The sequence below is a fragment of the Esox lucius genome, chromosome 3, assembly GCF_011004845.1.
Source record: "Esox lucius isolate fEsoLuc1 chromosome 3, fEsoLuc1.pri, whole genome shotgun sequence".
Taxonomy (NCBI): Eukaryota; Metazoa; Chordata; class Actinopteri; order Esociformes; family Esocidae; genus Esox; species Esox lucius.
Window position 1 is genome coordinate 28,780,986 of NC_047571.1, and position 27,994 is coordinate 28,808,979.

A 27,994-nucleotide genomic window follows, 5' to 3' on the forward strand; every position below is an offset into this window, starting at 1 on the left:
TTCCCTTTCACTCGTTATCCTACTCGCAGACTTCAGGCAGCGTATGTGTCTACTGCCCCATCTCTACATGGACAGAGATGTCACTGCCGACGTCACCACCTGTACTGTAATCTGGTTGGGTTTCTGCACCAGCGCTTCTTTTCGTTCTGTGTATTGTGCCAAACAAAGTTTTAAACCGCGACATCTTTACTTAACATATTTGTTTTGTTGAAAGAAACATTGCAACTTAAACGTTTTCATTGGGGAAACAACCCCCAAACAAAACGATTAGGATTAGGAATAAATACAATTGGGTGCCCAGCTTCTAGCCATCGTCCATCGACCTCCAGCCCAAGTGGTGTCTGCGAAGGGCGCACAGGATCATCAGGGACACTTCACATCCATTCCACAAACTGTTTGCCCTCCTACCATCAGGCAGGGGTACAGGTTTCTTCGTTCACACACCAGCAGGCTCAGGATCAGCATCTTTCCATACCCTGTAACCCTGCGGAAGTCTGTGACCCATCACTAACCATACACCCCGCCCCGCCCCCCGCCTGCACTGCTCCATTTGCACCACTCTGACACTGCTTTGCAAATTCTTATAATGGAAGTTTTCAGCTGTTACAGGTATGTGTCTACCTCGGCAAACTCACTGCTGCTATCCCTGCATTTCAGTTGCACATGCAACTTGCACATTCAATTTGCCTCTTTGCACATTTAGAATTGCCATCGTACTTGCATTTTTACAGTTGTTACATATGCATGCTTACCCCAGGGACATCATTGCTGCTGTCCCTGCATCCCAGTTGCACATGCTACCTTACTCATTCAATTTGCCTTGATAGCACATCTAGAATACCACTTAGAACTGCCATTTGTACCCGCACAACTATTATCCCACTTGTAACATACACTATTCTTAATACTTGTAAATTTTCTGCTCTCCTCGTTTGCCTTAATTGCACATTTAGTATTGCCATTTCTATTGCATTTGCCTCCATTGCACATCAATATATTCCACTTGTAATATATACTTGTAAATACTTGAACATGTTCTGCCCTCTTCTATTTGCACTTCTGGTTAGATGCTAACTGAATTTCATATTACTGTGCTTGTACTTCAATGACAATATAGTTTAATCTAATCATCTTAATTAGATACGTCCCTAAAGTGGTGAACACAGCCGAACATAGTTGAGTTCTTTGCACTTTGTACACCTCTGGGCGCTTGAAATGGCAACATTTGGTTTTGATGGGAATTCCCTCGATAAAAAGTGGGTAGTTCAAAGGGGCTGTCTATTTGGGGAATGGAGTCCTGTCTTACTGTTACGTAGTACTTACTCTCGCACAGTAGGTGGCGGTATGCTATTTGTTAGTCAGCAAGGGTGCAAGCGACAATGAAGAAGAAATTATGCGCTTCCGGTTAGCACGAACAACGTGTAAAATAATTTATTTTGGTTAATACATTTACGTCATCTAGTTTGTTACACAGTTACTTCGGCAAAATGGTTCGAAAATTAAAATTTCACGAGCAAAAGCTTTTGAAGAAGGTCGACTTTATCAACTGGGAGGTAGACAACAACCTGCACGAGGTTAAAGTATTGCGGAAGTATCACATCGAGAAAAGAGAAGACTACACTAAGTAAGCATGCGTTTTGTTGCTTTTCTCTCGTAAATATTTCGTAATGTGCTAAAGTGCTTTTGGTTGTTTTGGTATATGGTTTTATGTCTAATTATTACAGTCTATATATCATACATCAGTTTCTGGCCTTCTCGGATTCTTCTGTGAGGATTTATATTAGGGTTCTTCTCTGATATCAGGATCCCGAAATACTATTTGCCATCAGCCAGTCAGCTCAAAATATTTGAATTACTCACCAAAACAACTAGAGCCTTTAATGCTGTTATTCACGGTAGGTACTGTAAAAAAACTGGATATTATAGCCTGGGCACTTGGAATCCTGAATACAGATATAGTGTATGTAAGCAATAAGTCACGAAGGGGTGTGTTAGTTGAAATATGTCCAGCCGTTTTACACTACCTATGCAACAATGGCTTCTAAGCAATCTGGGGCATCAGCGTTACAGTCTGATCACCACGTCCTAAAACTAGTCTAAACTGCTACCTAGTGTGATAAACTCTCTGTGGTGAAAGACATCTGCCATATTGTTCCAACTACCTGCAATAAAAAAAATCTTCACGGGAGGCTGCGTTAGTTTGAGTCCCTGATAGAGAACCTCCGATCCTGTGTCTGCTGGCGCCACAGGTACAACAAGCTGAGCCGTAACATCAGAGATCTCGCTCAGAAGATCCGGGATCTGGACGAGAAGGATGGCTTCAGAGCCCAAAGCACAAGCAAACTCCTGGAGAAGCTGTGAGTGTCCTTTCTTTTACCGACCAAAGTAGGGTACTGAGCAGTTTTCTTGTTTCCTGGTTACTGTAACAACAGCAGAATTTTGCCCTGTAAAAGAAACCTCATGTGCATTTAACCAATAAGCCTATGGTTTCATTGCTCTTCTCAAGTACCCCCGGGGGTCTCGGTTTCTCCTGGTTTTCATCCCTTCCTAAAGGTATGGAACTGGGCTGATCCCAACCAAACAGAACCTGGCTCTCACGGAGAAAGTCACAGCTTCATCGTTCTGCAGGTGACAAAAGCCGTTCCATCCGCTAATAACCGCGTCCAACCCACCGCTTGTGCTCCGGTTCACCGTTTAATCTCGTAAATCTCTTTTGCCAGGCGACGGTTGCCCACGGTGATGGTGAACCTGCGAATGGCTCAGAACCTGAAGATGGCCATCACCTTCATTGAGCAGGGACGTATCCTTTACACCATGTCCTGGGTTTGTGTGGCAGCATGTGGTCAGATAGTTGAATGTCATGTGGACTGAGCCTCTCTAGGGGTCACCTGCTTAGTGCTTCGTGTCCTTGACTGTACCTCAGATGTGCGTGTGGGACCAGAGATGGTCACAGATCCAGCTTTTCTTGTCACCAGGTAGGCCTTTGTTTTGTCAGACTACTTCTGTGCCTACTTTTTTCCCCCTGACACATCATGCTCAAACCAGCTGTTCATTCCACAAATCCCCTAAATTGTATTTGTATTTTTTTTTTAACAGAAATATGGAAGACTTTATAACCTGGGTTGACTCTTCGAAGATCAAAAAGCATGTCATGACCTACAATGACGAGGTGAGTAACTCAACTTAAAAAATAACCTGTCAGTACTCTTAGCAATGTTTGAATATCTCAAAAGGTCCATCTCTCTAAAATTGTCAGTTCTGACTGTCTCATTGTGGCCTTCTTCCAGAGAGATGACTTTGATCTAGTGGTGTAGACCGACCATCAAGTCAATGATCAACCCTGAAGGATGAGGCGCATGTGCGTGTGCGTGTGTGTGTGTGTGTGTATTTTGTACTTATTTCTCATTTTGACACTGCTAATAAAAAAACATAATATAACAAATAAACATTTCAACATTTTATGTACATTTTGTAAACAATAAACTCAACTTTTGCCATTGTAAATTTGTTTTCCCACTTAAGACTATTTGCATACCAATATTATTATTTAATTTTTTCAAAGAGACATTGGAAACAGCACCCACCTCATAGTGTAAACATTAACATTGTAGTTTTAAGCCTTTTATGGTCCAGAAAAACTGAATAATAATGCACAGAAAGCATCACTTCTATCTCAAGGGCAAACCACCGGGCAGAATCTGTCTCAGTCTTCACACAGGTATGAGATGACCACAGCGGTAAAGGCACAAGTCCATACAGTTCTGTAACACCAAGACCAGGCCCAACCCTTACTTTAAGGGACCTCAAAGGGAACCACCAATATGGTCAATTTAAGAAGTGGCTACGAACTGAACCCAGGATATCTACTGCGTCACAGTCCTTAAGCCAAACACTAGATCCACCAGAATCGCACATAGACAATGAGTGTAATAAAGAAGACAGCCCCAGCTGCTATCTTGGCATAGGTGGATCGGATGTTGAGGTACTTGGCGTCGCTGCGGTACTTCTTCGAAAGGCTGGAAAGATTGCTGGCTTTGGAGTCAAGAGCTGGAAAGAGGAAAATATCTCCATTCATATTTAGGGCCAATTATATTACAATATTTTATGGTGAAATGACAAGTAGGAGTGGCCATTCATCACTCACAAAATGACTCATTTTCTCCCCTAAATTCACACCTAAATGCATTTATATACATGAAAGGCTGAAACCAAGGTAGAGAGTTACCCCTTTAAATTAATCTATATATTTTCTATTGACTCCGGACTGAGGCCTGCAGGTTTTCCCATGTTAGTGGAGTTTTGAGACAATGGCGTTTAACATGGATTCAGGAAAAGTTTGAAACCTTTTGATTTTGTGGCACGTCTGCATTTTGGGTTTCGTCCCGAGGGTGTGAGGCCTCTCCTCGTTGCAGGACCTCCTTACCAGATGAGGCCTCTCCTCGTTGCAGAACCTCCTTACCAGATGAGGCCTCTCCTCGTTGCAGAACCTCCTTACCAAATAAGGCCTCTCCTCGTTGCAGGATCTCCTTACCAGACAAGGCCTCTCCTCGTTGCAGGACCTCCTCTATGTTTGCCACCATGATTCTCTGGACACCCTGCAGCTCTGTGTTGATGCTGCCCAGGTTCCTCCGTGTCCTGCTGTCAACGTAGTGCTTCTTTGTCTTCTGGATGTACATGTCTGAGGAAGGACAACGCGCAATTAAACAAGTTTTGGGTTCAGGCTGCACCGTGTCGACCAGTGGCACCGGTGCCCAGTGGAAAAAAACATGGGATTGTGGGAATATATGGGTGATTCTGCATGGAATAAGCTTTGGCCAGAATTAGAGGAAGCCAAGATTATTATGTACATTTAATTGAAAGATTGAGTAGCCTGTCTTTGAGAGAGAGAAAAAAAAACACTTACCGAACTCAATGAAAGAGTACGGCCTGGAGACAATGGGGACTTTCTTTCCATGCAGTTCATTGAATTCATTCTGTAGTTCTTCCAGGTACGCAAAGACAAGCTTCTTTGGAAACACAGCTTCACACAACGCCAGGTAGCACACACCATGTTCTATTATGTAGCTTAAGAGACCGACATCAAGCGTTAGTTTGAAGAAACACTTGAAAACGCAGGTTATTACATCTCAAATTGGAGTATAAAGATCTCTGAAAACGACTGTACACCAAAGCAGCCTACCAGTCAAAGGCTCATGTATAATTGTTCTGTGTCATTCTGGACCATGCAAGCCAGAGTCTGGCCTTGCTTGGTTGGGGAAGTCACTGCCCCATGAAAGACGGACACCCAGTACAGATATCCTACTTACTGAAACGACATAACCCCAGCCTCGAGGGTACACCTATTGGGACTCTGGGCGTTGAGTTTCCGGCACAGCTGCTTTGCCTGACTCTGGTAATGTTGCAAATCTCTTCCTGACTAAAAGGTTAAAACTGGGTGAGATTCAATGTTTGTTAAAATCACACACTTGCAATTACTAGTTCTGAGAATCGGCTACAGTACTGGATGTTAACCTAAAACCAATAGGATATAGACATGTGAACACCAGACCTAAGCAGAATATAATGTAGCTTAAAAAAGTTTGTCAGGTCATTAGTAAGGCTGCTAGCTCACGTAGCTACAGTATTAGCTCGAAGAACATGTAGTTTATTCAAACCTGTTCATCGTCTTGCATCGATGCAGCAAGTGGCAGTCCATCTGCTACTCGAGCAATCATTGTAAGCAAAACCATCTTGATTAAAACTTTAAAAAGTCACACTAGAAACTGACTTTTGAGTGTTTGCTGTCTGGGCAAAAACTTCCAATAGACTTAACTACGTAGCTTCTGCTGTCAAATCTGACGCGCTGGAGCAGAGCTGGCCGGAAGTTGATGCACCATGGAATTATGTCCGGCAACAACTTTTTGTGTGCAACTTTCTAGCAAGTTACTATTTTAGGAGTTATAGTATAGAGGATTTGTAACAATATAGTGTCATGTAAAAGTCAGTAGTTGGCTTTTTGCAGCAACAATAAATATTACAATACAGTGTAAATATTGTCGCGTATATACATATATATATTATATATCTATATATATTATATATAATGTGTATGTATATATATAATGTAGTTATTAATATGTTCTGTGTCATTTCTGAAGATGACCAAATGAACAATGTCATCACTTTCGCTAATTTGTCTTCGGACCGGACCAGACAGATTATATACCAGACAGTGAGCCAGACGGATACATCTCGATTGCTAATGTCTGACGGTGTATTTAGCGATGCAGATGCTTCCACCGATGCGGGCGCCTGTCGTTTGAAGCTGGTCAAAACTCCAAAAACCAGTAGATGCGGAACCATGGACAGATTCTGTAAAAAATGGTAAATATGCTCAGCTTTGTCCTTGAGATAACGTTAGTCATTGTATTTCGTTTGGTTAAGTCGTATTTGTTTGTGTGGAGATTGGCTCGCTCTTTGTAAAGGGAATCGTTGTGAAATGGAGCCTCGTTCTAGGTTCTCTTTTGTTATTATATTTCATTGGTTATTTTCAGCATTTTTAATATCTGTTTTTCACTAGTCAATTTTGGTGCCGTTTTTCAGCTCTCTTATTAAATGAAATAATGGATGCTATACCCTAGCCTATTAATATACCTTAAATGATAAGCGAAGACTGAAATAGCCTGCAGATAGCATAGCCCATATGCATTTCCAAATAGCTTTCTACTGTGATTGCATGGTTCACTACAAACTAACATTTTACAATTCAACATCCGTACGTGACAGTCCAATTGCTCATCTGACACCGCAGCTGGACACAGCTGAGCAGATCAGTGCGCTCAACCACACCGTCTGTCCAATAATCAGGTCAGACGCAGTCACCATTAGAGGGCTCATGTTATGAAAATGTTACTGATTTTGACCAACAAGAGCCTCGGTTTTACCCACAAATGTTAATTATTTCCAATAGCTCGGAATACCATGCATAGTCTATCCAACTTATCCGGTATTTGATTTTGATAGCGTTCAGTCCTGGTGTCGCATACCCGCTTTCGCTGGTGGCCTACAGTTGAAACCTGCTCGTATGAGATTACCCGTCGCGTAGTCACCATTGGCATCCCGGGCCCATTTAAATGGACCATTGTGTGAGGTGCAGCTGGCACGACTGTTTTGAGCTCTCGACTGCGCATAGCTAAACCGTGTGGCTTTGCGCATATAGACCCCAAAACATGTAGGCTACATGGATTCTCTTATTTGGTCTGATTAATTGAAGGCCTGTACGGCGTTTTAACTCCCCAGAGCGTATGGATAATTCCAGCCACTAGTTTAGAAAGTAGTGTTCACGAGCTTAAATCGGTCCTTTTTTGTGTGGGCCTACTGTGTCTTCCCTTTATGTTTTCAGCGGCTTAATGGTACAAGCATCGACTGTAGTCTGTAGTTGTGTACTTCTGTTTTGTGTGTTAAGTTCAAAAAAGGATCATAATGCCAAAATGTTTTTATATATGTTTTGAAAGAGTGTCTGTAGGATCTCCCACTGGTGTGCCAGTGTCCTAAGGTTCTGTTTTGTCTCACCGGCCTAGATTCAAGCCTTGACTTTGCTGCCAGCTGCCAAGTGGCATTTAAGCCCCATGGGGGCATACAAATTGTCCAGCGTCACCCAGGTTTTGAATGAAGGCATTGTCAGCAGGGATTTCATGGTCTTACTGCAATCTAGGGAGTGAACATGCCCTTCGATTCATTGACCTATGTGACTTCCTGGTTGGACAAACAGCCTGAATAGAAGAAGAATGCCTTGGCATGGATGACAAGGGTCAACTCTTCCAACACCAAAGTTATCACATGCAACGTACCCACCGTGTCTCAAAAGGATACGCTCCCTGATTGCGCTGTGTCCATTATGGACAGAGCGTTAATTCGTGTTTGTGTATTTGCTGTAATCCACGTTGCGTGTGTCCCTGCAGTGACAGAGTTTACCACTAAGTCAGAGAGGTTTTGGCTTGTTGCTCTATTGCGGCTGATATAAGGTTAGATATTTTCTCATCATCAGGTTACACAACTCTTCCCCATATCCCCAATTCTTGTCTCCTTCCCCTCATACTGCCTCCCTTCCTCTAGGTCAGCCTGTGATGTGCGTGGGTGAAGAGGAGAGCGGGTGAGGAGATGGGCTGCACCTCGGCCAAGCAGGTGTCGGCCGTGCCCAATGGTGAGGAGGGCCGCAGTAAAGCCTACACCAATGGGGACCTTCTTTCTGGTCAGTACTGGGAACACGGTCACCTCAGGGCCAACTACGGTGTTCCAGAATGTTCAGGGTCTCAGAATGTTCAGACTCTCAGACTGTTGGGACTCTCACAGAATATTCAGACTCTCACAGAATGTTCAGACTCTCACAGAATGTCCAGGGTCTCAGAATGTTCAGACTCTCAGACTGTTGGGACTCTCACAGAATGTTCAGACTCTCACAGAATGTCCAGGGTCTCAGAATGTTCAGACTCTCACAGAATGATAAGGAGCTCTGTAGATTATTCCACTAAAGGTTTAAACGTAAGACCTATTTGTCTGAGTTCATGGAGTCAAGGGACCTCAAGAATTAGCCAATCTATGTTTTTACATGTAACAGGGAAGTGGTGTATGTGTGAAGCTTGTGCAACAAAGTTTTTCAATCAAAGAGGCAGTAATGAAGTGATCTATGGGACTTAAGTCAGGTCTAGCCGAGCTGATACAAGATGCAGGGATGAGTGTTAAAATGGTGTCATCATGGTCCAGAACTGTCATGGTCCAGTTCACTGTACATTTGGCTTCCTGAGGTTTTGGGGAAAGGCAAATAATCCTAATTACCATTATAGCTTTTTACTAGTAAATTAATTGTAAGTTGATTCCAAATAAGAGTGAGCAAACATATATTTTTATTTTACCTGTAATCATTATTTATTGGGTTTGAAATAAACTATGGCTTTTTTAATATAGCAAAATCCAATTGCACCTATAGCTTAACCTGGTCAACAGCTGATGTAATGACAGACATATCAGTGACATCTGCATACAGATGAATTTTACATGTTTTAATAAAAATATAGCAAATAGAAGGTTCCAGGGCCCAAATCGTCCCCTGTGGTACACCTTCCATAATACTGAGGAAGCACATGGTGTCCTGTCTGTCAGTTGTTCAAGAAAAATGGGTGGGAATGACCCTGATGACTCATTCTTGTCCATTTCAGACAGCATTTCAAAAGTGTTGCGTTAATGGCCTTTTATTGTGGCAAGTTTAAGGCACACCTGTGCAATAATCATGCTGTCTAATCAGCAACTTGATATGCCACACCTGTGAGGTGGATGGATTATCTCGGCAAAAGAGAAGTGCTCACTAACATAGATTTTGACTGATTTGTGAACAATATTTGAGAGTAATAGGCCTTTTGTGTATGTAGAGAAAGTCTTAGATCTTTGAGTTCAGCTCATGATAAATGGGGGCAAAAACAAAAGTGTTGCGTTTATAATTTTGTTCAGTGTATATTAGCATTCAGTCCACTATAGGACCTGAGGCAGTCATCACCTGCTGAGAGAATGACCAGGCAGGGTTTTTCTTTTTCTGAGATTTGACCACTTTCCAGAACTTGGCTGGGTCAACACCAAAAGATGGAGTAGCCTGATGTTCTATCCATGAGTTAGTCTTTTGATTCCTCTAATATTATTCCATTATGTTTTGTGGCAAACGTAAATGCTATCAATTTGGAAGCTACAGTGGCCTGGTTATAGCCGCGTGGCCACTGTCAGGTCACTCTTCCCCTTCATGAAGTCGTTGGCCGTGCGTCACGTTTGACTGACATGACAGGGAACAAAAAACCCCACAAGGAAAGTCAAAACAAGAACATTTTCATCGGGGCCCTTTCCAGCTTAGGGGTTGGGTTTAGGATAAACGTTACAATTGTGGTTTAATTTGGGGCTGGATTTTTCTGTGTGAGTGTTAGGCCTTTGGGGTTTTGGTTATGTTAACTCTAGGGTTTATGGAAACTGAAGTTAGGGTTTAAATGTCTAGTGTCTTCGCAAGGATAGAGGTTCCTAAAAAATGTGCGGGCGTTTGTCATCGAGAGCTAAATATAGACATGGGATGATGGAGGGAGACGGAGGGAGACGGAGGGAGACGGAGGGAGACGGAGGGAGACAGAGGGAGACAGAGGGAGACAGAGACGGACAGGAACTGTCCTGATTTTCAAGCATTGTGGATTTTTTCCCCCTTGAACTGTTAATTTGAGCATGTCATTATATTTTGGTAAGTATTAGACTGAGAGAACGATTGGCCTGGATTCTGCTGATTAATGCAATTCCCCTTTTTGGTTCTAGATGAACTGTCATTTCCTGATTAATCTAATGGACCCTCATGAACGGTCACTCTAATCCGAGTTGAGCACTAATCTGCAGCATGCAGATATCAAGTAAAATGGATTGTCAGAAGCGAAGCAACTGTATGTTAATGTTGGTGGTATGTAAACAATGGGATGAGGGCAAACATGACTGGGCATGTCAAAACTGGAAAGAACCAATGAGATGCTGAGCTATGGATGAGGTGCTGGGCTGTGGATGATATGCTGGGCTGTGGATGAGGTACAATGCTTTGAATGAGATCCTGGGCTGTGGATGGTCCGAGAGACATGTGGTCTTTTTTTTTTTTACCCAAATCCCTGCTCCTTTTCACAGATGAGTACAAGAAAGATGTGGAAAAGGCGAAATATATCAGTGGAGAGGGGGACAGACAAAATATCTGTAACCAGGACAGCACGGTAAGAAATACTTTATTGAAGTTACTTGTCATAGTTATATACAGGTGCTGGTCATAAAATTAGAATATCATCAAATAGTTGATTTATGTCAGTAAATCCATTCAAAAAGTGAAACTTGAATATTATATTCATTCATTAAACACAGATGGATATATTGCAAATGTTTATTTCTTTTAATTGTGATGATTATAATTGACAACTAATGACAATCCCAAATTCTATATCTCAGAAAATTTGAATATTACTTAAGACCAATACAAAAAAAAGATTTTTAGAAATGTTGGCCAACTGAAAATATGAACATGAATAGTATGAGCATGTACAGTACTCAATACTTAATTGGGGCTCCTTTTGCCTGAATTACTGCAGCAATGCTGTGTGGCATGGAGTCCATCAGTCTGTGGCACTGCTCAAGTGTTATGAGAGCCCAGGTTGCTCTGATAGTGGCCTTCAGCTCTTCTGCATTGTTGGGTCTGGCGTATCGCATCTTCCTCTTCACAATACCCCATAGATTTTCTATAGGGTTAAGGTCAGGCGAGTTTGCTGGCCAATTAAGAACAGGGATACCATGGTCCTTAAACCAGGTACTGGTAGCTTTGGCACTGTGTACTGGTAGCTTTGGCACTGTGTGCAGGTGCCAAGTACTGTTGGAAAATGAAATCTACATCTCCATAAAGTTGGTCAGCGGCAGGAAGCATGAAGTGCTCTAAAACTTTCTGGTAGACGGCTGCGTTGACCTTGGACCTCAGAAAACACAGTGGACCAACACCAGCAGATGACATGGCACCCCAAACCATCACTGACTGTGGAAACTTTACACTGGACTTCAAGCAATGTGGATTATGTGCCTCTCCTCTCTTCCTCCAGACTCTGGGACCTTGATTTCCAAAGGAAATGCAAAGTTTACTTTCATCAGAGAACATAACTTTGGACCACTCAGCAGCAGTCCAGTCCTTTTTGTCTTTAGCCCAGGCAAGACGCTTCTGTCTTGTTCAGGAGTGGCTTGACACAAGGAATGCGACAGCTGAAACCCATGTCTTGCATACGTCTGTGCGTGGTGGTTCTTGAAGCACTGACTCCAGCTGCAGTCCACTCTTTGTGAATCTCACCCACATTTTTAATGGGTTTTGTTTCACAATCCTCTCCAGGGTGCGGTTATCCCTATTGCTTATACACTTTTTTCCTACCACATCTTTCCCTTTCCTTCGACTCTCTATTAATGTGCTTGGACACAGAGCTCTGTGAACAGCCAGCCTCTTTAGCTATGACCTTTTGTGTCTTGCCCTCCTTGTGCAAGGTGTCAATGGTCGTCTTTTGGACAGCTGTCAAGTCAGCAGTCTTCCCCATGATTGTGTTGCCTACAGAACTAGACTGAGAGACTATTTAAAGGCCCTTGCATGTGCTTTGAGTTAATTAGCTGATGAGCGTGTGGCACCAGGTGTCTTTAATATTGAACCTTTTCACAATATTCTAATTTTCTGAGATACTGAATTTGGGGTTTCCATTAGTTGTCAGTTATAATCATTACAATTAAAAGAAATAAACACTTGAAATATATCAGTCTGTGTGGAATGAATGTATACATTATACAAGTTTCACTTTTTGAATGGAATTACTGAAATAAATCAACTTTTTGATGATATTCTAATTATATGACCAGCACCTGTGCATCTTTTTTTTTATCAGTTAACAAGGAGATGCATTCCATCAAAAATATTGAGGATACCTGATATATCAGCCAAAACATCTGATGGTCAGTAATGTTATGCTGATCCTGTGTGTTTCAGGAGAAGACTGCCCTGCTCACCAGAGGCCAGCACATGGATGACACGGGATCCAATAGCAATGGGAAGACACAGTGAGTGGAACAAATAACTGTCAGGGGTGTGGTCGATTGCATATGAATTCCAGTTAATTAAAAGAACGACACCAAATAAAAAATGATTCCTTGTTTAAAAAAATTAAGGATTTGTTTTTTAATGTGATTCTGTCACAATACATTGCTGGCTGTCCCTTTTCACCCTTGAACTCTGTTGAAATAGACCTAACTCTGACCTCATCCCCAGGTGTTTGGGAACTACACTGACCATAACCTCATCCCCAGGTGTCTGGGAACTAGACTGACCATAACCTCATCCCCAGGTGTCTGGGAACTAGACTGACCATAACCTCATCCCCAGGTGTCTGGGAACTAGACTGACCATAACCTCATCCCCAGCTGTCTGGGAACTACACTGACCATAACCTCATCCCCAGGTGTCTGGGAACTACACTGACCATAACCTCATCCCCAGATGTCTGGGAACTACACTGACCATAACCTCATCCACAGCTGTCTGGGAACTACACTGACCATAATCTCATCCCCACGTTTTTGGGAACTACACTGACCATAATCTCATCCCCACGTGTTTGGGAACTACACTGACCATAACCTCATCCCCAGCTGTCTGGGAACTACACTGACCATAACCTCATCCCCAGCTGTCTGGGAACTACACTGACCATAACCTCATCCCCAGCTGTCTGGGAACTACACTGACCATAACCTCATCCCCAGATGTCTGGGAACTACACTGACCATAACCTCATCCCCAGCTGTCTGGGAACTACACTGACCATAACCTCATCCCCAGATGTCTGGGAACTAGAATGTCCCTGACCTCTCAGTGTGTCCTGTTTTCTCCACAGTATTCATTCTTCAGAGAGCCAGCAGGAGTTCTTCAGGATGCTGGATGAGAAGATTGAAAAGGTGAGGAGAGCCTTGATCCATTTACCTTCAGCATAACTATTATTATACTCAGATCAGGTTGAAGGAGATAAGCTTCTGATTGTCATAGCTAAAATCACATGTGGTAGTTAAAAATAACAATAGATCAATGTCTGATATAGGCTTTTTTAGACAACTCTGTCTCATTATGACGTCTGTGAGAGCAACTCTGTGCCGTCGAGGTAAACTTCATTTTAAAGTAGCCAGTATTTTTCCAAAAGCATAATGACTTGGCTGATTCCTCCTGATGACCCTGTTGAGTCATGTGATCGCCCTTTGACGAATTGGAAGCCCCGCCTAGTGGACTACTTTAAAATGGCCAATACCTTCAGTGGTGACATACATCCTAAAATGCACTCAGTCCCATTTGAGTTCTCTATCCTTCATGGTATGTCTGGAGAAAACTTTCTTCTGCTGCCCCACATTTTAGGGGCAGGACTACTGCTCAGAAGAAGAGGATATGTCATCACAGTGAGGTCCACTATCTGCTCTGCTGAGAGGAAGGTTTTGTCCAGCGCAGGCTGATGTCATTTATTCAGCTCTGAAAATGAGTTTGTCCAACACTTTCCTCCGCCTTGCTTCACTTGATTCGACCAAAGGCATGGACAGACGGAGCCACATGACTCTCACCCGAGGGCCTGCCTCCTTTTGGACTGGTCCATTTCGAGATTGGAGGGGGGGAGACACATTGACCCAAACCAAACACCTTTGCCTAGCCCAACGAGTCTAACGTGAACATTTCCCCCCCACACACACGGGAACAAGACATGGCCTGGGACTACTTCCAGCACCAAGCCTGGAATTTTGAACAGCTTTCCAAGTCTTTTCCCAATGGACACTAAGTACAGCAACCACTCTTGACTTTCTGACTGTGGTCCATTAGGAGTTTTTCGTTTTGAACTCATTGAACCTGTGAATGAACTGTTTCCCATAACACAACTCCTGAATGGTCCTAGTGGCTTAAAGAAACCATTTGTTGTTCCTAATCTGATTCCAATTGAATGATGAATAGTGGATGTTAGGTGGGGTAAAGGAACATAAAGCTAATAATTATTCCAGGGTTGTATTCTTGAAGCTAAAAGCTGAATGATATGGCAAATGACTTTCCGTAACAAACACTAGTTGATGTTCTCCATTGCAAACTGTTTTGCCAAGGTGTATCCTAATGAATGCCAACCAGGTGTTTGAAACAGATCAGCTTGTTACAGATAGAAATATTATGTAATAGAGCTAGCAACACTCCTACCATCCTATTGTTTCGTTGATGCTCTTGATCAGTGTCTCTCTATGTAGTGTATTTCTATCTGAAAAGTTCATAGGGCCACAACCCAATGAACACACCCCTGGCACACGAACCAGGGCAACTTGCTTACTTCCTGCATTCCAAGACACTTCTGAATCTTCTTTTTCTACGGTGTGTTCATATGTGATCCATAGTTTTGCTCTACTTACGTCACAACGTAGGGTGTTGTTGTTTAATGTTAACGCTCAGGGTTGCAGTGTTTTAGTCATTGTCTTCTGTAGTCGAGCCTACCTCTTAATTAGGCCATTTTGCACCATTTGCGCGCGCGCGCACACCTCATCAAGGCACACGCTTTACCTAGCATCATGCTGTCAGTGTCTGATCAGATGACCACCCCAGTGTTAAACCTCCAGGCAGTATACTGTACAGGGAGCACGGTCAGGTTGGCCTGTGCTCCTTGCATTTTTAGCATCATGCTAATTCGTGTTAGTTTTTTTCCACGTTCGACTTTTTGATTTTCCAGTAAAATAAAAAAAAAATATGTTTTCAAGTCACCCCAGCTGAGGTCTGGTCTCTGATGTCCTTTCATTTGATGTAGAAACACAATGTCTGATCACAGTTGTTGTATTGTTACTTTTAATATTCACGTCCTTTTACCTGAAAATGCACAGTAAACATTTGCTATTACTACGGTATTCATCTTCCAGTGCCAGTGGATGGGATTACCTCAACAAGGCCTGCGTGGTAGGTTTCACATTGCCCTCGTGCGGTCAGAAAAAAAACATCCACTTTGAATTCAGAGTTAAGGGGTGAAATTCATCACCGTCAGCACATAGCTTTACAAGAGACCCAATTTACGTCTAACTGTGGACTGCATTGTACAGCTGCACTCTCACCGCCATCATAAGAGTTTGGTCATGTTAACACGCCTGTCACACTTGGCCAGTAAAGGTATAGTATATTTTTTCGGGGGGCCAGTTGGACACAGTCACTGATCATCATACAAGCTACTGACCCCTAACAGAAGTCGCCATGCCAGGTTCACAAAATAACTGTTCAGGCAAGGGGGCCAGGCTGGAGAGGCACGCCATTACCATAAATCATCACCACACCAGATCAAAGGCGGAAGCATCACAGGCACATTGTCAAGTCTCCAAGGTACGCGCGGGTTTCTACTGGTCACTTCGGAGTTCATGACCAGACCGCAGCATTATGCTAACGGTCACTGTGCTTCATTACAAGAAGGAATTGTGAAACGGCGATGGTCTATCCCAAAGTCACTGTGTTCTTTCAATGTTCATTGCTGCTGACGTCTTTTGCGGTGCTGCCGACGGCCCTGGTCCTGGATGCCTAGAGGGGGGTCAGGGGTCAGTAGGCCGTCACACATCCTCTGGTAGACCAGGCTGGAGTCAGACGCGACCACGCACAGCAGCATGGGAGAGCCTCTGGCCAGTACTGACCGCACACTGAAACAGAGGATATATATATATATATGGCCATAGACATATAGCAAACACCCAGCTTCACTTTCCTTGTATGTGCTCGAACAAGAGACGTGTGTCGGATTATTTTGACATGAGGAAAGCTGAGAGGAAGTTTGGAAAGTATGTTAATTATGCATTTCTCTGCTCTCATAAGCAGTGTGTTGTATAAAAAGACCCAAAAGGTGTTTATTCCACTAAACAAAATGTTTCAGTCGGAAACCGTTTCATTAAACAGAAAGAAACAAAGAGGCGCCTACCTGAATTTGTCACATGGAAGCGCCTAACGTTTTGCAACTAAAATGGTTTGTTTTGTCAGAATGGAACCACGCCACCGTCATATCTCACCTCCTGTGGCTCAGGCCTCTGTGAACAGGCAGTGGGAGCACCGTCTGAAGGGACGCTCCCTCTTTTTCCCGTCCCTCCAGCAATACCAGTCGCAGCTCTGAGCTCCCCACGCCGCTCACTTCCTTCCAATTACGCACTGTAGTGGGAAGAGCCGTTTGTCTAGTTAATGTCAAACACAGTAAACAACACACACTCCGTAACACTCAGAGACAACAGGTTGTTTTTGGAAACTTGAATTGTTTACTTACCATAGCCTAGTCAAGTGGTCATCTAAATGACGAAAGCATGTAGCATCCATCTAAGAGGTCTAGCTACCTTGTAAAAATGTGAATCCAAATGGTGATCGACTCACCCTCGGTAAGATCCAAGTACACCAAGAATGCGGCATGCACTTGAGCACTGTCTCCGACATCCAGGTTCATCAGATTCTGGTACTATTAACACGAACATGAGAGTTAAAGTTTACAACGTTACATGGCTATTGCACGAGTTACACTGTTTATTGTTGTTGCCCGTGCCATCTTACTAAGTTCCGGTAGATGGCTGGGAAATGTTAGCTTCGTTCCGCAACAAGCCATCGTTTACCGATGGTTTGTGTACTGTAATGCCAACTTGCGGGACGAAGCTAGTTTGTGGATGACATTTTTCATTTTGTTAGCTACCATTGGATGCTGCAAAATCCAGTTAGGCGGAAGTGTTTTTTCAATCACATCGTCATATGTTTTCTTCGTTAATTCCGACATATTTCCACGTCAACTAAATATGTACATCACTTGAAAATCTAATGGATGTGATGCTGAAAACGTCAAATTTTCTGCACGGTTAAGGTACTACAGTGTCAATGGTCCGGGTAAAAAAAAATTGTACGTGTTATATGTTCCGTTCGGTTTTATTGAATTTTGTTCCGGGAGATGTTTTTTTGTTATACTTAATATACCGTGTAAAGAAAAACGCAAAGCTAAGAAAATATATTATTTATGTGTGAAACTTCAGTAAGGTGTTAGTTGGGACAACCTCCACCCACGGCACCGCCTGCTGCCCCATCAGCCATCAGCTTCTACGGCTCTTAAGAGATCAATTTGCGCCTTGAAAAACGAACTTATTTCTTACTGAAATCCTGCATTCCTTTCTAATTGCCAGTCGCGTTCATTGTAGTGTGTGCCAGCCCTGATCCTAAGACACACACTTAAAATGCTATTCCTTTTGCTCGATGGTACAGAGAAGAGCAACAACAAGGCTGAGTGTGGAAAGGAAGAGCATTGCTAGTGACAGGGTTTGAGCATTGGCTGGCAGGGAGTGGCAGTTCCCCTTTCTGCTCCATTGGTACCATGGTCTAGTAGCGGATACAAGCTTCAGCTGTTAGGAGTCTGGGGGGGGGGTGCAAAATGACATGGGAGAACTTGCAAATGTTGAACACCAGGCGGCCTGCTGTATAATAGATGAGTTGCAGGGGTTTGGTGGCACAAGCAGGGAGTCCTACTGACAGTGACTTGAAAATTGTGTGGATCGGAAATTGGGTTGCTTCGTATGCTGGTTAAGGTCGTACCCCGTGATTGTTGTACAGCGGGAACTGTCGTGAGCGAGTCTTCGTCACAGTGTTGTAGAGAGCGTGCCTGCAGTAACAAGTCACTGCCTCGTTCCTGCCATACATCACACGGTTTCCGAGGTGTTTGGAAAGGAATTTCAGTATTTTGAGACGTCAGAGGGGTGAACTGTTGGTTTCTTGACGAGAGGAGTAACTCTGGTCATCTTGAAGTCAGAGGGAACACAGCCAGTGTTCAGGGATTAGTTGAGTAGAGAAGTGTGAAATTATCCAAAGATGGTTTGTAGGAATGGTGGGTTGTGTTTGAGGGACCAGTGGACTCAGTAGCCTGAGTGTTGTTGAACACCAGGCGGCCGATGTATTAGGTGCCGATGTATCAACCTTCATTCTACAGTGGTTAACTAAGTCACTTGAGAGGAAAGATTAAGGATTTTGAGACCTGAGAAAAGATTAGAAATTGGTGAAAGAGTTTTCTGTGATTACAGGGAGAAGAAAGAAACAAGAAGTGAGAGAAACCAGCAGATGGAGAAAAGGGAAAAACAGGGCGTGAAAGGGAACTCGGTCATCTGGAAGTTTAGGTCACCTGCCCTCTTATTTGAGTTCACAGTGAGTCATTTAGCCACTGAGCAGGAGCAAAGGGCCGACCTGACCGGGAGGGACGAGGACAGGGAGAGCCATAGGATGTAAAGAGGCAGGAGAGTATGGTGGAAGAGACAGACTCAGTAGAGAGAAGAGCGAGGGGTTTAGGACCTGGGAGAGATGATAGGATAGAATAAGAAAGGTACAGTAGCAGCTGTGACAGTACAGATATTACTGCAGCAAAGGACCATCTGGTGTATAGGGTTAGCAGTAGGATTAGTTGACAAACAGCGTTATTAAGTGAATATATGACTTGTTAACTAAGTCTCTAATGGCACCTGGTGAACAATAGATGGCAGTAATGTTAAGCTTGAATGAACAAGTGAAATTGACGTTATGCAATACAAGAAGACATTGATAGTGGAGTGAAAGGGGAACAAGGACATCTCAGGTTTCTGAGACTCGTTTTGGTCATCTTTGCGTACACAGATGAAGGTTGAAAAAGCTAATATAGATGCAAAAATACATTTTGGGGTGTGATTTAGAAAGTTTAAATTAATGTTTTGTTGAGCATGACTAACAGCTTCCAGGGTAAGTGTTGAAAAGAAGAATAAGTGTGTTTTGCTATTGGGTGTTTTAATTCCAAACCACCATACAGTGTGATCTAATTGATTAGATTAGGACAGCTTGAGCTTATTTTAAAATTACAAACAATGAATGACAGCCAACTGTCCCATATCAATCAATCAATCAAATGTATTTGATAAAACCCTTATTATATCAGCAGTTGTCATAAAGTGCTTTTACAGATACCCAGCCTGAAATACCATAGAGAAAGCAACAACAGAGAAGTTGCACCATCTCTAGGAAAAAACCTAGAGAGGAACCAGACTCTGATGTGTCATAAGTCCTCTTCTGGGAGTGCCGGGTGAAGATCGTAACACGTGACCTTTTGGGTCACGTCAATGTTTTTGTATATTTAGATGACAAGCAGGTCACCATATTGTGGAACATTGCTGTGTGTTCGTATATAACCCATGATCTATGATAAGACTCGATATAACCCTTGAACTATGATAAGACTTATATTATATCTCTGGCATTGAACTATGCCAGAGATATAATATAATCCTTACATAATTCAAGTCATTTTGACTTTGATGGATCTGTTAGATTAGGCTTTTCTGAAAACAAATGTGTGTGTGTGTGTGTGTATTGCATTTGTGTTGTGCTCTCTAACGTGAAGAACAAATTAACTTCTAGTTCTTTAAATAGTTCATTCATTCATTTCTGTCATTTGCACCAAATGCTTAATTAGTCTGGTAAGACCTAGCCAATGCAGGAGGAAAACAAAAAAACAGTGCGCAACTCACCTGCCAGTCCAGTGCCACATACTCGTCTTGCACCATTCATTCGTTCTCCGCGACTGTAGCTGGAGGGTCATGGAGGCCATAATGCCTTTTGGATTTGTGGGTTTCGGACTGCGTCTTGTGATTTTAACCTGGATGCTCCCAGACAAGACCTGTGCGGGGGACCTGATAACTGACCCCGTGGAGCCTGTCCTGCCTGAGTCGTCGTTGCTAAAGCCTAAAGTGTTGATCGCTTTTCTCGCCCGGAATGCAGAGCACAGCCTTCCCTACTTCCTGGGCTGCATTGACAGGCTGGACTATCCAAAGGATCGTATCGCTGTCTGGTAAAACACATGTGTTTCAATCTGTGGTTCCACACATGTTTCTTTTTAGTTGGTGAAAATGTTTATGTTTTATGTGTCCTTTATTTAATGATCTGGGTCACATTGAGATATTCATCTCTTCTGAGCACTGGCCCAAAGGGTAGCAGTAAAGAGACAGACACAGGGAAAAACAACAGAAAAACATAATGTTAACAACTGTAATTAGTTTAAAAGAGCCACCTTTGTTCAGCAGCCCTCCAAACTGGGATTTATAATCAGTTTAAAACACTTGAAATTAAATCTCACATGGTGAGGCAGACTGGCGTTGGCCGAAGCATTTCACTCGTTTAACAGTGACCTGACAGTAGTAAATGCACTGTGCACGTAAAATTATTTATTATTAATTTGGTCCGCTTTGGGAATCAAACTCATGTTATGCTAATGTTCTCATTTGAAGTGTATTTTAGGTATTCCTATGCATCATCAGATTTTAGTCCTGAAATAAAAAACAAAAAAAACTATCAGTTACCTAAAAGGATTGCCGTGCTGCGGAAATATACATTATTTATCACCAGGTTCTGTAGGCTAATGGACACCGCACAGGAAAAGAGAGTATTAAATTAGCAATCACTGAAAGAAGGGAACTTTCTGTAAGGTGAAATCCATTCAAAACCCATTGCCATCGGTGGATTTCGTTGCTTGAGCTCAATGCCTCCACACAAATATTCAGATATGTGAGAAGAGTAAACAGTGGACTCTTGGAATAGAGAGGGCAAGACTTTATGGCAGAGAGAGCCATGGCAACCCAGGAGAGACACAGAGTGAGACACACAGTGAGAGAGACACAGAGTGAGACACACAGTGAGTGAGACACACAGTGAGTGAGACACAGAGTGAGACACACAGTGAGAGAGACACAGAGAGAAACACAGAGAGACAGATTGGGAAAGACAGAGAGAAGAGGACTATAAGTCTACTTTTTATACAGTCAAATGTTTTTATCCAAAGAGACTCATGGAAAATCATATGCTGCTATATTTATGTCTAATGTCCCGGACACAGAAAGTCTCTAGGTTTTGTCTCCGGATAACTGGTCCAGAGGCCATGTGGGAGTCCCATCTATAGCAATTGAATCTACAGCCACACTGCACCCGAACTGACTTAGCCTCCTGGTCCAGCCAGTTGATGTAGTGGGCTGGGGCTCTGGGGCTGACTTAGCCTCCTGGTCCAGCCAGTTGATGTAGTGGGCTGAGGCTCTGGGGCTGACTTAGCCTCCTGGTGCAGCCAGTTGATGTAGTGGGCTGGGGCTCTGGGGCTGATTTAGCCTCCTGGTCCAGCCAGTTGATGTAGTGGGCTGGGGCTGACATGTTTCAGGGCAGCAGCAGATCACAGTATGGACAATACCACAGCCATGCTGCAGGAGTGGATTAGAGGAGTGACGGGCCAGTATCACTCTGTCCACTGGACCTCCGCCGAGGAACCAAGGTGAGGGAAGTCTACTCCTTTCCACAATCATCAAACCAGTCAGAAGGGTCCTTATTCGTAGGATTCATGAAAACTACATTAAGTCTTTATGGTTAGCCATGTTGTGGTTTGGGACAGAGCTAAGGTTTAAAATCACTGTAACCCTGTCCCCACTACATCTTGTACCCACTGTACCCTCTGTAACCCTGTACCCACTGTAACCCTGTACCCACTGTAACCCTGTACCCTCTGTAACCCTGTACCCACTGAAACCCTGTACCCACTGTAACCCTGTACCCACTGAAACCCTGTACCCTCTGTAACCCTGTACCCACTGTAACCCTGTACCCACTGTAAACCTGTACCCACTGTAACACTGTACCCACTATTCTCTGTACCCTCTGTAACCCTGTACCCACTGTAACCCTGTACCCTCTGTAACCCTGTACCCTCTGTAACCCTGTACCCACTGTAACCCTATACCCACTGTAACCCTGTACCCACTGTAACCCTGTACCCTCTGTAACCCTGTACCCACTGTAACCCTTTAGCTACTGTAGCATTATACCCACTGTAGCCCTTTAAAGCTAGGGTGAAGGCTAGAAAGGACCCATAAGGCGACTCCACTCACTCCCTCTCTGCATTGCTCCCCTCCCCTCAGCTCTTATGCAGATGAGTCTGGCCCGAAGCACTGGCCTGACTCACGGTTCAGCCACGTGATGAAGCTGAAGCAGGCGGCTCTCCAAGCAGCCAGGGCTCTATGGGCCGATTACATACTGGTGAGGTCCTCCGAAGCTCCACACAGTGTTTTAAAGATGCATTCCAGGATTTTTCAGCTGCAAAAGTGGCACTGTCGAGCCCTAACGGGCCCCCGATAAATGGGTACCAAGTCACGCATGTGCTGATATGTGGCCCATGTCATCTAAACCACTGAAATGGGGAATTTCATGGCTACATTAGGTATAACAGCAAGTCAATGTATGTACATATAAACAATACATTAAATATCTGGCTTAATTTCTTACGCTTAAAAATAAAAGTTAATTAATTTGCAAAGTCCCAGGCTGCATCTTTAACTACTCTCAGTTATAAGGGTCATTAGGTGAACCGCCTTCAGGTTTGAGATTTGGAGAAAATAAGGGTGTTTTATTGGTATGCTTTAGTGGATAGAGATAGTTGCAGAATTAGGTGTGGGGCATAATCCTATCCATACTGCAGCAGTACATGTTCCTAGTCACTGGACCACCCCAAGGTCTCATTTAGGAAGTATTTACTGTTACAGTAACACTGCCATGATGTTCACAGCTGTAACTGGACAAAAGACGCCACAGAAATGCCTCGTATGAATTCACCGCACTTCACCGTTCCACAGTTTGTGGACGCCGACAACATGCTGACCAACCGGCGGGTGCTGACCGAGATGATGGCGGAGAATCTGACGGTGGCGGCTCCCATGTTAGAATCCCGCGTCCTCTACTCCAACTTCTGGTGTGGCATGACTCCACAGGTATGCCCTTCATGGCTGTCTGTCTGCCTGTCTCTCTGGCTGTCTGTGTGTATCTATCTCTCTGGCTGCTTGTCTGTCTGTCTCTGGCTTGCTCTCTGTTTGTCTGTCTCTGGCTGTCTGTGAGCTTTTCTATCTGGCTGTGTGTGTTATTTGCATTTCAGAGTTTTCTCTCCTTGACATTAATATTTAATTAAATGTTGTGTGATTTAAAATATACTTGTCAAGAATCTTTAACAGATGTTGATATATACAGTGAGCCCTTTCTTATTTCTGGCTTTGATGTAAGCTCACCATTATCCTTGAATACCCAAATCATGCAAATTGCAATTAAATCAGTAACAGTCCGGTAAAAATCCCTCCATATTTTGTAATGTCCAATTCATGACAATTGCCTCACTTCAACGCAAAAACTTGCCAGCGCGTTTCAGAGAGTTGAAGATTGAGACATGCCTCCTTTATAAGTCCAATCGGGGGAATCCAGCCCCACCATTTGAACACAGAAAAGCTGCTGTTTAATACAAAAACAATAGGCTGAATGTTGAACATAACATTTCACAGAAATCCCAAAACACGGCACAGTTACTTTAAGTGCCACTGACCTACTGCACGCCTCCCCCCGCCCACCTCAGGGTTACTACAGGCGTACCCCGGAGTACATTCCCATCAGGAACTGGAAGCGCCAGGGCTGCTTTGCTGTTCCCATGGTGCACTCCACCTTCCTGGTCGACCTGAGGCGGAGTGCCACCCGAGCCCTGGCCTTTCATCCACCGCACCAAGATTACAGCTTCCCCCTGGACGACATCATGGTCTTTGCCTTCTCTGCACGGCAGGCAGGTCAGACACAAAGTCATAGTGGATCGTGGCAAAGTGCCATTTTAGTCACAGTGTGTTGAATGGGTGTTGTTTTCATTCAGGTGTGTCAGTTGCGCTTCATTGAACACGCCTGGGTATTGGAAACAACGGAGAATGCGGTGTGTGTATGACATTAGCCAGGCTCAGTCAAATGGTCAATGATTATCAATACATTATGTCATTAAGTAGATGAAAAGAACATGAAGCAGAAAGCCTGCTAAAAAGACATCACCGACATAACCAATGAAACAACCAGCAACATTACCATACTACGCCATCATGCCAAACTTTCCTGAGAAAACCTGGTCTGAAATGTGTTAATGTATTAAAAACATTTTATTTGTGAGGATTTGAGATTCTTTTTGCAGTGAGATTAGGTCACTTTAGACTAGTGTTTCATATTGTGCAGATTACCTAAATCCAACAAAACATTTAACAGAAAACTATCAGAAACTTTTAACTCTATTTCAGGCAATCAGACTGCAGATATCTCTGGACTGTCTCATTTTGAAGTCCAACCCTAACCTACCCTAACTTTTTAATACATATTTTATACTTTATTGGGACAGTTGCAAGACAATTGTTAGCCTTGTGGCAAAATGTGGAGAAAAAATTTAAATGTTTCTCTCTGTACCATAGCAAAATGTGTCAAAATGCAGGAAGCTAACATAGACTCTGTGACTCCATACAGATGTGCAGATGTACATATGTAACAGAGAGCATTATGGGTATCTGCCACTTCCCCTGAAGCAACAGCAGAGTCAGGAGGAGGAGGTGGAGAGCTTTAGCCACACACTGACTGAGGCTTTGAGTGAGTACACACACACACACACACTCACACACATTACCCCAGGACAAAATCATAACTAAAGCATTTCCACTCAAATCTTTGAATAGCATCAATAAATCATTTCCATGAATGTGCACGCAAGGTGTGAGGGGTTCCAAGTTCCAAGTGATTTTTGATTTTCTCTGTCTCACACACACACACACACACCTCATGATATATTTATGCATACATTCACTCCTTTCTTTCCTGCTTTTCCCTCATCAACAGACAGGTCCCTGTGAAGACTTCTCACAGTATCACAGCTATGTCAGAATTCTCACTACTGTGTTATACAGTAGCTCAGAGTACTACTTGCTATCTCTTTAGCCCTAATCATTCTCTTTCATAGAAGAGTCCAGAAACTGGTAATCAATGAATTCCCTTAGAGATCACATATAACAAATGTGCTCTTTTTGTCTAACAAAATTGTTGTATCTGCTTTTCTCAGTTGATTACCTAATGATGCCGTCCAAATACATGCACCATCGACCCAAACCTCTGGAAAAGATAGGATTTGAAGAGGTAGAGAGGATACACTTACTGAACATCACTGACTTGACCATCACTGGTTAAAAGACATCATAAGCCTGTTCTTTCTGCCTTCATTTCAGATCTTTTTAATTAATCTAAAGCGTCGCTTTGACCGGAGAGATCGAATGCTGAGCACCCTTGCTGTTTTGGGCATCGACTTCACATTGACAGAGGCGGTGGATGGCAAGTACGAACCATCCAGAAACACTTCACCTAATCTACAGCCTGTCCCTGCTGTTCTGAAGGAAATTAGAGCCTTGAACGATTAAAGTCTGTTATTAACTGGGTGATTTGAATCAGTTGTTTATTAACTGGGTGATTTGAATCAGTTGTTTTCCGGTTCTGTATTTGTAAATCATTCAGAACATTTTGGAGATTTCATTTTTCACGTGATATCATGGCCTTTTTCTTTGCGTTGATCGGTGGCAAAAACTCCTGATTAAATCAATTTTCTGTAACACAACAGAAAGTTCAAAGGTCCAAGGAGGTGAAATCCTTAGAGAGCCACTGCACATATGAGTCTTTTAACTCTCCCATTGATAGTTCTACAATTTAGGCAAAACAGGTGCCAAACACTGGACAGGTGCGAACTTGTAGTACGTCTGTCTCTAAGCACCGTACTGGGTTTGACAATTTCAATAATGTTTTATTAATCTTTTCCTTTCTTCTCTTTTGTGTTCAGAGCTTTGAACACCTCGCGGCTGTTAGCGATGGGAATAGACATGTTGCCTGGTTACAAAGACCCGTATTCGGGGCGTGTGCTGACGCGAGGAGAGATCGGATGTTTCCTAAGTCACTATAAAATCTGGAAACAGGTGCAGATCTAGCCTATACATCCTAATCAATTCAAATCAGAAACGAAACACTGCCTTTCAAAATTGATCAGTCATAATCGGTGGTAACTTTCATTGGTGATGTTAAGGATCTGTAACAGTATTGCGTTATTCCTCCGCAATTAGTTTTTTTCTGACTGATGGAACGATAGTAGACCACCCGCGTTTGCATTGTTTTGTCGTGTCGAGCGCGCGATGACATGAAGCATCTGAGTGGCCGTGCTGTTGTACATGTCGCCCCCTAGGTGGCGGAGCTGGGACTGCGGCGTGTGCTGGTGCTGGAGGATGACGTCCGGTTTGAGCCGCGGTTCCGCAGCAGATTAATGACGCTACTGGAGAACGTGGACAGAGTGAGACTGGACTGGGATCTGATGTGAGGGCAGACTGGGTTTGGGTTCACACACACATACACAGGAGGATGTCCAAGCGCGTCTCATCTTAGGGTACAGAGGGGTTAACACCTCTCCCTTCCCCATCCTCCTGTTAGCTACATAGGACGTAAGAGGCTGCAGGTGAAGCAGCCGGAGCCTTGGGTGGAGGGGGTCAGTAATCTCGTGCACCCCGACTACTCCTACTGGACCCTGGGCTATGCGCTCTCCCTGCAGGGGGCCAAGAAGCTCCTGGGGGCCCAGCCTCTGGGCAAGATGCTCCCTGTGGACGAGTACCTGCCTGTCATGTTCAACAAGCACCCAAAGTGAGTTCTGGCATCAGACAAAGCATAACAGCTTTGGCCCTTTAAACCACAGTGCTCCCTCTCACAAACACACACGCTATCAAACTCCGTAGCGAGCACCTTATTTATCAAAACGCGAAAATGCTTAAGTGAAAATAACCCCAGCAAGCCTTAGAGAATAGATAGCGACCAAAAAACGGTACACACAACTTGTTGCCATGCTCCTGACCGCTGGTCTTCCACCGGCCTTTGTGGACCTAGGTGACGGATTTGTTTTCAGCCCTGGCGTGTTTGTGTTGTCATTCGCCGCCCCCAGGGAAGAGTACATGGCCCAGTTTGAGCGGAGGGACCTGCTGGCGTTCTCCGTGGAGCCACTCCTGCTCTTCCCCACACACTACACCGGCGAGCCGGGCTATTTCAGCGACACGGAGACCTCCACCATCTGGGACGACGAGGCCACCGCCACCGACTGGGACCGGGAGAACGACCAGCGCCGCGGCAAGCCGGACGGCCAGGGACGACCCACGCCCTCGGGCAGTGCCGCAGAAGGAGTGCCCCCTCTTTCATCCGCCAGCAAACACAGAGAGGAACTCTGAGGAGTTGAGGTCACACAATCGTCACAAAGCCAGTTTGGGCAGAGCAGCGGGGTGGGGCGGTTAGAAGGCAGTCCATCAGTGAACGTCCATCAGTGAAATGATGAAACAGCTCAGTTGGTCCAGTTTGGACAAAATACTGCAGTATCTGCATCACAATAGTGGCTTGGTTTCCTAGACGGGTCAAACGTTGTTGTTTTTTGCTTTAAGAGCCATCACTGACATCCCTCCTTCAAGCAATACTGACAATAAAGTGGATATATCAACCATACTGGACATTTAAATACACATGCAAGGTAACAGAATGTTTGACACATGTTCC

At 43.8% G+C, this 27,994-nt stretch overlaps 5 protein-coding genes across 11 annotated transcripts; 3 read left to right on the forward strand and 2 right to left on the reverse strand.

The window, feature by feature from the left end:
• The first annotated feature begins 1,361 nt into the window (after positions 1–1,361).
• imp3 (IMP U3 small nucleolar ribonucleoprotein 3) lies at positions 1,362–3,504 on the forward strand. The gene is made up of 7 exons (XM_010904210.3): positions 1,362–1,624; positions 2,250–2,357; positions 2,554–2,628; positions 2,721–2,800; positions 2,924–2,975; positions 3,097–3,169; positions 3,288–3,504. The coding sequence occupies exons 1-7, from the start codon at positions 1,488–1,490 to the stop codon at positions 3,312–3,314; spliced, it is 552 nt and encodes a 183-aa protein (XP_010902512.1). The 5' UTR covers positions 1,362–1,487; the 3' UTR covers positions 3,315–3,504.
• sec22ba (SEC22 homolog B, vesicle trafficking protein a) lies at positions 3,447–5,836 on the reverse strand. The gene is given in 5 exon segments (NM_001304197.1): positions 3,447–4,047; positions 4,532–4,678; positions 4,904–5,064; positions 5,307–5,416; positions 5,655–5,836. Coding segments are annotated over 5 exon segments (648 nt in total). The 5' UTR covers positions 5,730–5,836; the 3' UTR covers positions 3,447–3,892.
• A 277-nt stretch (positions 5,837–6,113) lies between these two features.
• zgc:55943 (DUF4612 domain-containing protein) lies at positions 6,114–15,321 on the forward strand. 6 transcript variants are annotated; one of them, XM_020045484.3, is made up of 7 exons: positions 6,125–6,363; positions 7,941–8,003; positions 8,095–8,230; positions 10,672–10,754; positions 12,542–12,612; positions 13,446–13,506; positions 13,955–15,321. In XM_020045484.3, the coding sequence occupies exons 3-7, from the start codon at positions 8,140–8,142 to the stop codon at positions 13,997–13,999; spliced, it is 351 nt and encodes a 116-aa protein (XP_019901043.1). In that variant the 5' UTR covers positions 6,125–6,363; positions 7,941–8,003; positions 8,095–8,139; the 3' UTR covers positions 14,000–15,321. The 6 variants fall into 6 exon arrangements, with proteins under 6 accessions (XP_010902519.1, XP_034147284.1, XP_019901043.1 ...); XM_010904214.4 differs by lacking the exon at positions 6,125–6,363 and adding an exon at positions 6,387–6,846; XM_010904217.4 differs by lacking the exon at positions 7,941–8,003 and having other exon boundaries at positions 6,114–6,363; positions 8,095–8,182.
• tsen15 (TSEN15 tRNA splicing endonuclease subunit) lies at positions 15,222–17,450 on the reverse strand. 2 transcript variants are annotated; one of them, XM_010904218.4, is made up of 4 exons: positions 17,259–17,450; positions 16,949–17,030; positions 16,597–16,732; positions 15,222–16,233 (listed from the first exon to the last, which is right to left on the reverse strand). In XM_010904218.4, the coding sequence occupies exons 1-4, from the start codon at positions 17,337–17,339 to the stop codon at positions 16,065–16,067; spliced, it is 468 nt and encodes a 155-aa protein (XP_010902520.1). In that variant the 5' UTR covers positions 17,340–17,450; the 3' UTR covers positions 15,222–16,064. The 2 variants fall into 2 exon arrangements, with proteins under 2 accessions (XP_010902520.1, XP_010902521.1); XM_010904219.4 differs by having other exon boundaries at positions 17,123–17,351.
• Positions 17,451–19,914: 2,464 nt separating this feature from the next.
• On the forward strand, positions 19,915–27,981 carry si:ch211-13f8.2 (procollagen galactosyltransferase 2). The gene is made up of 12 exons (XM_020043591.2): positions 19,915–20,411; positions 21,765–21,875; positions 22,516–22,633; positions 23,227–23,361; positions 23,991–24,195; positions 24,905–25,024; positions 25,491–25,564; positions 25,654–25,760; positions 26,256–26,388; positions 26,652–26,779; positions 26,894–27,100; positions 27,396–27,981. The coding sequence occupies exons 1-12, from the start codon at positions 20,161–20,163 to the stop codon at positions 27,673–27,675; spliced, it is 1,869 nt and encodes a 622-aa protein (XP_019899150.2). The 5' UTR covers positions 19,915–20,160; the 3' UTR covers positions 27,676–27,981.
• The last annotated feature ends 13 nt before the right edge of the window (positions 27,982–27,994 follow it).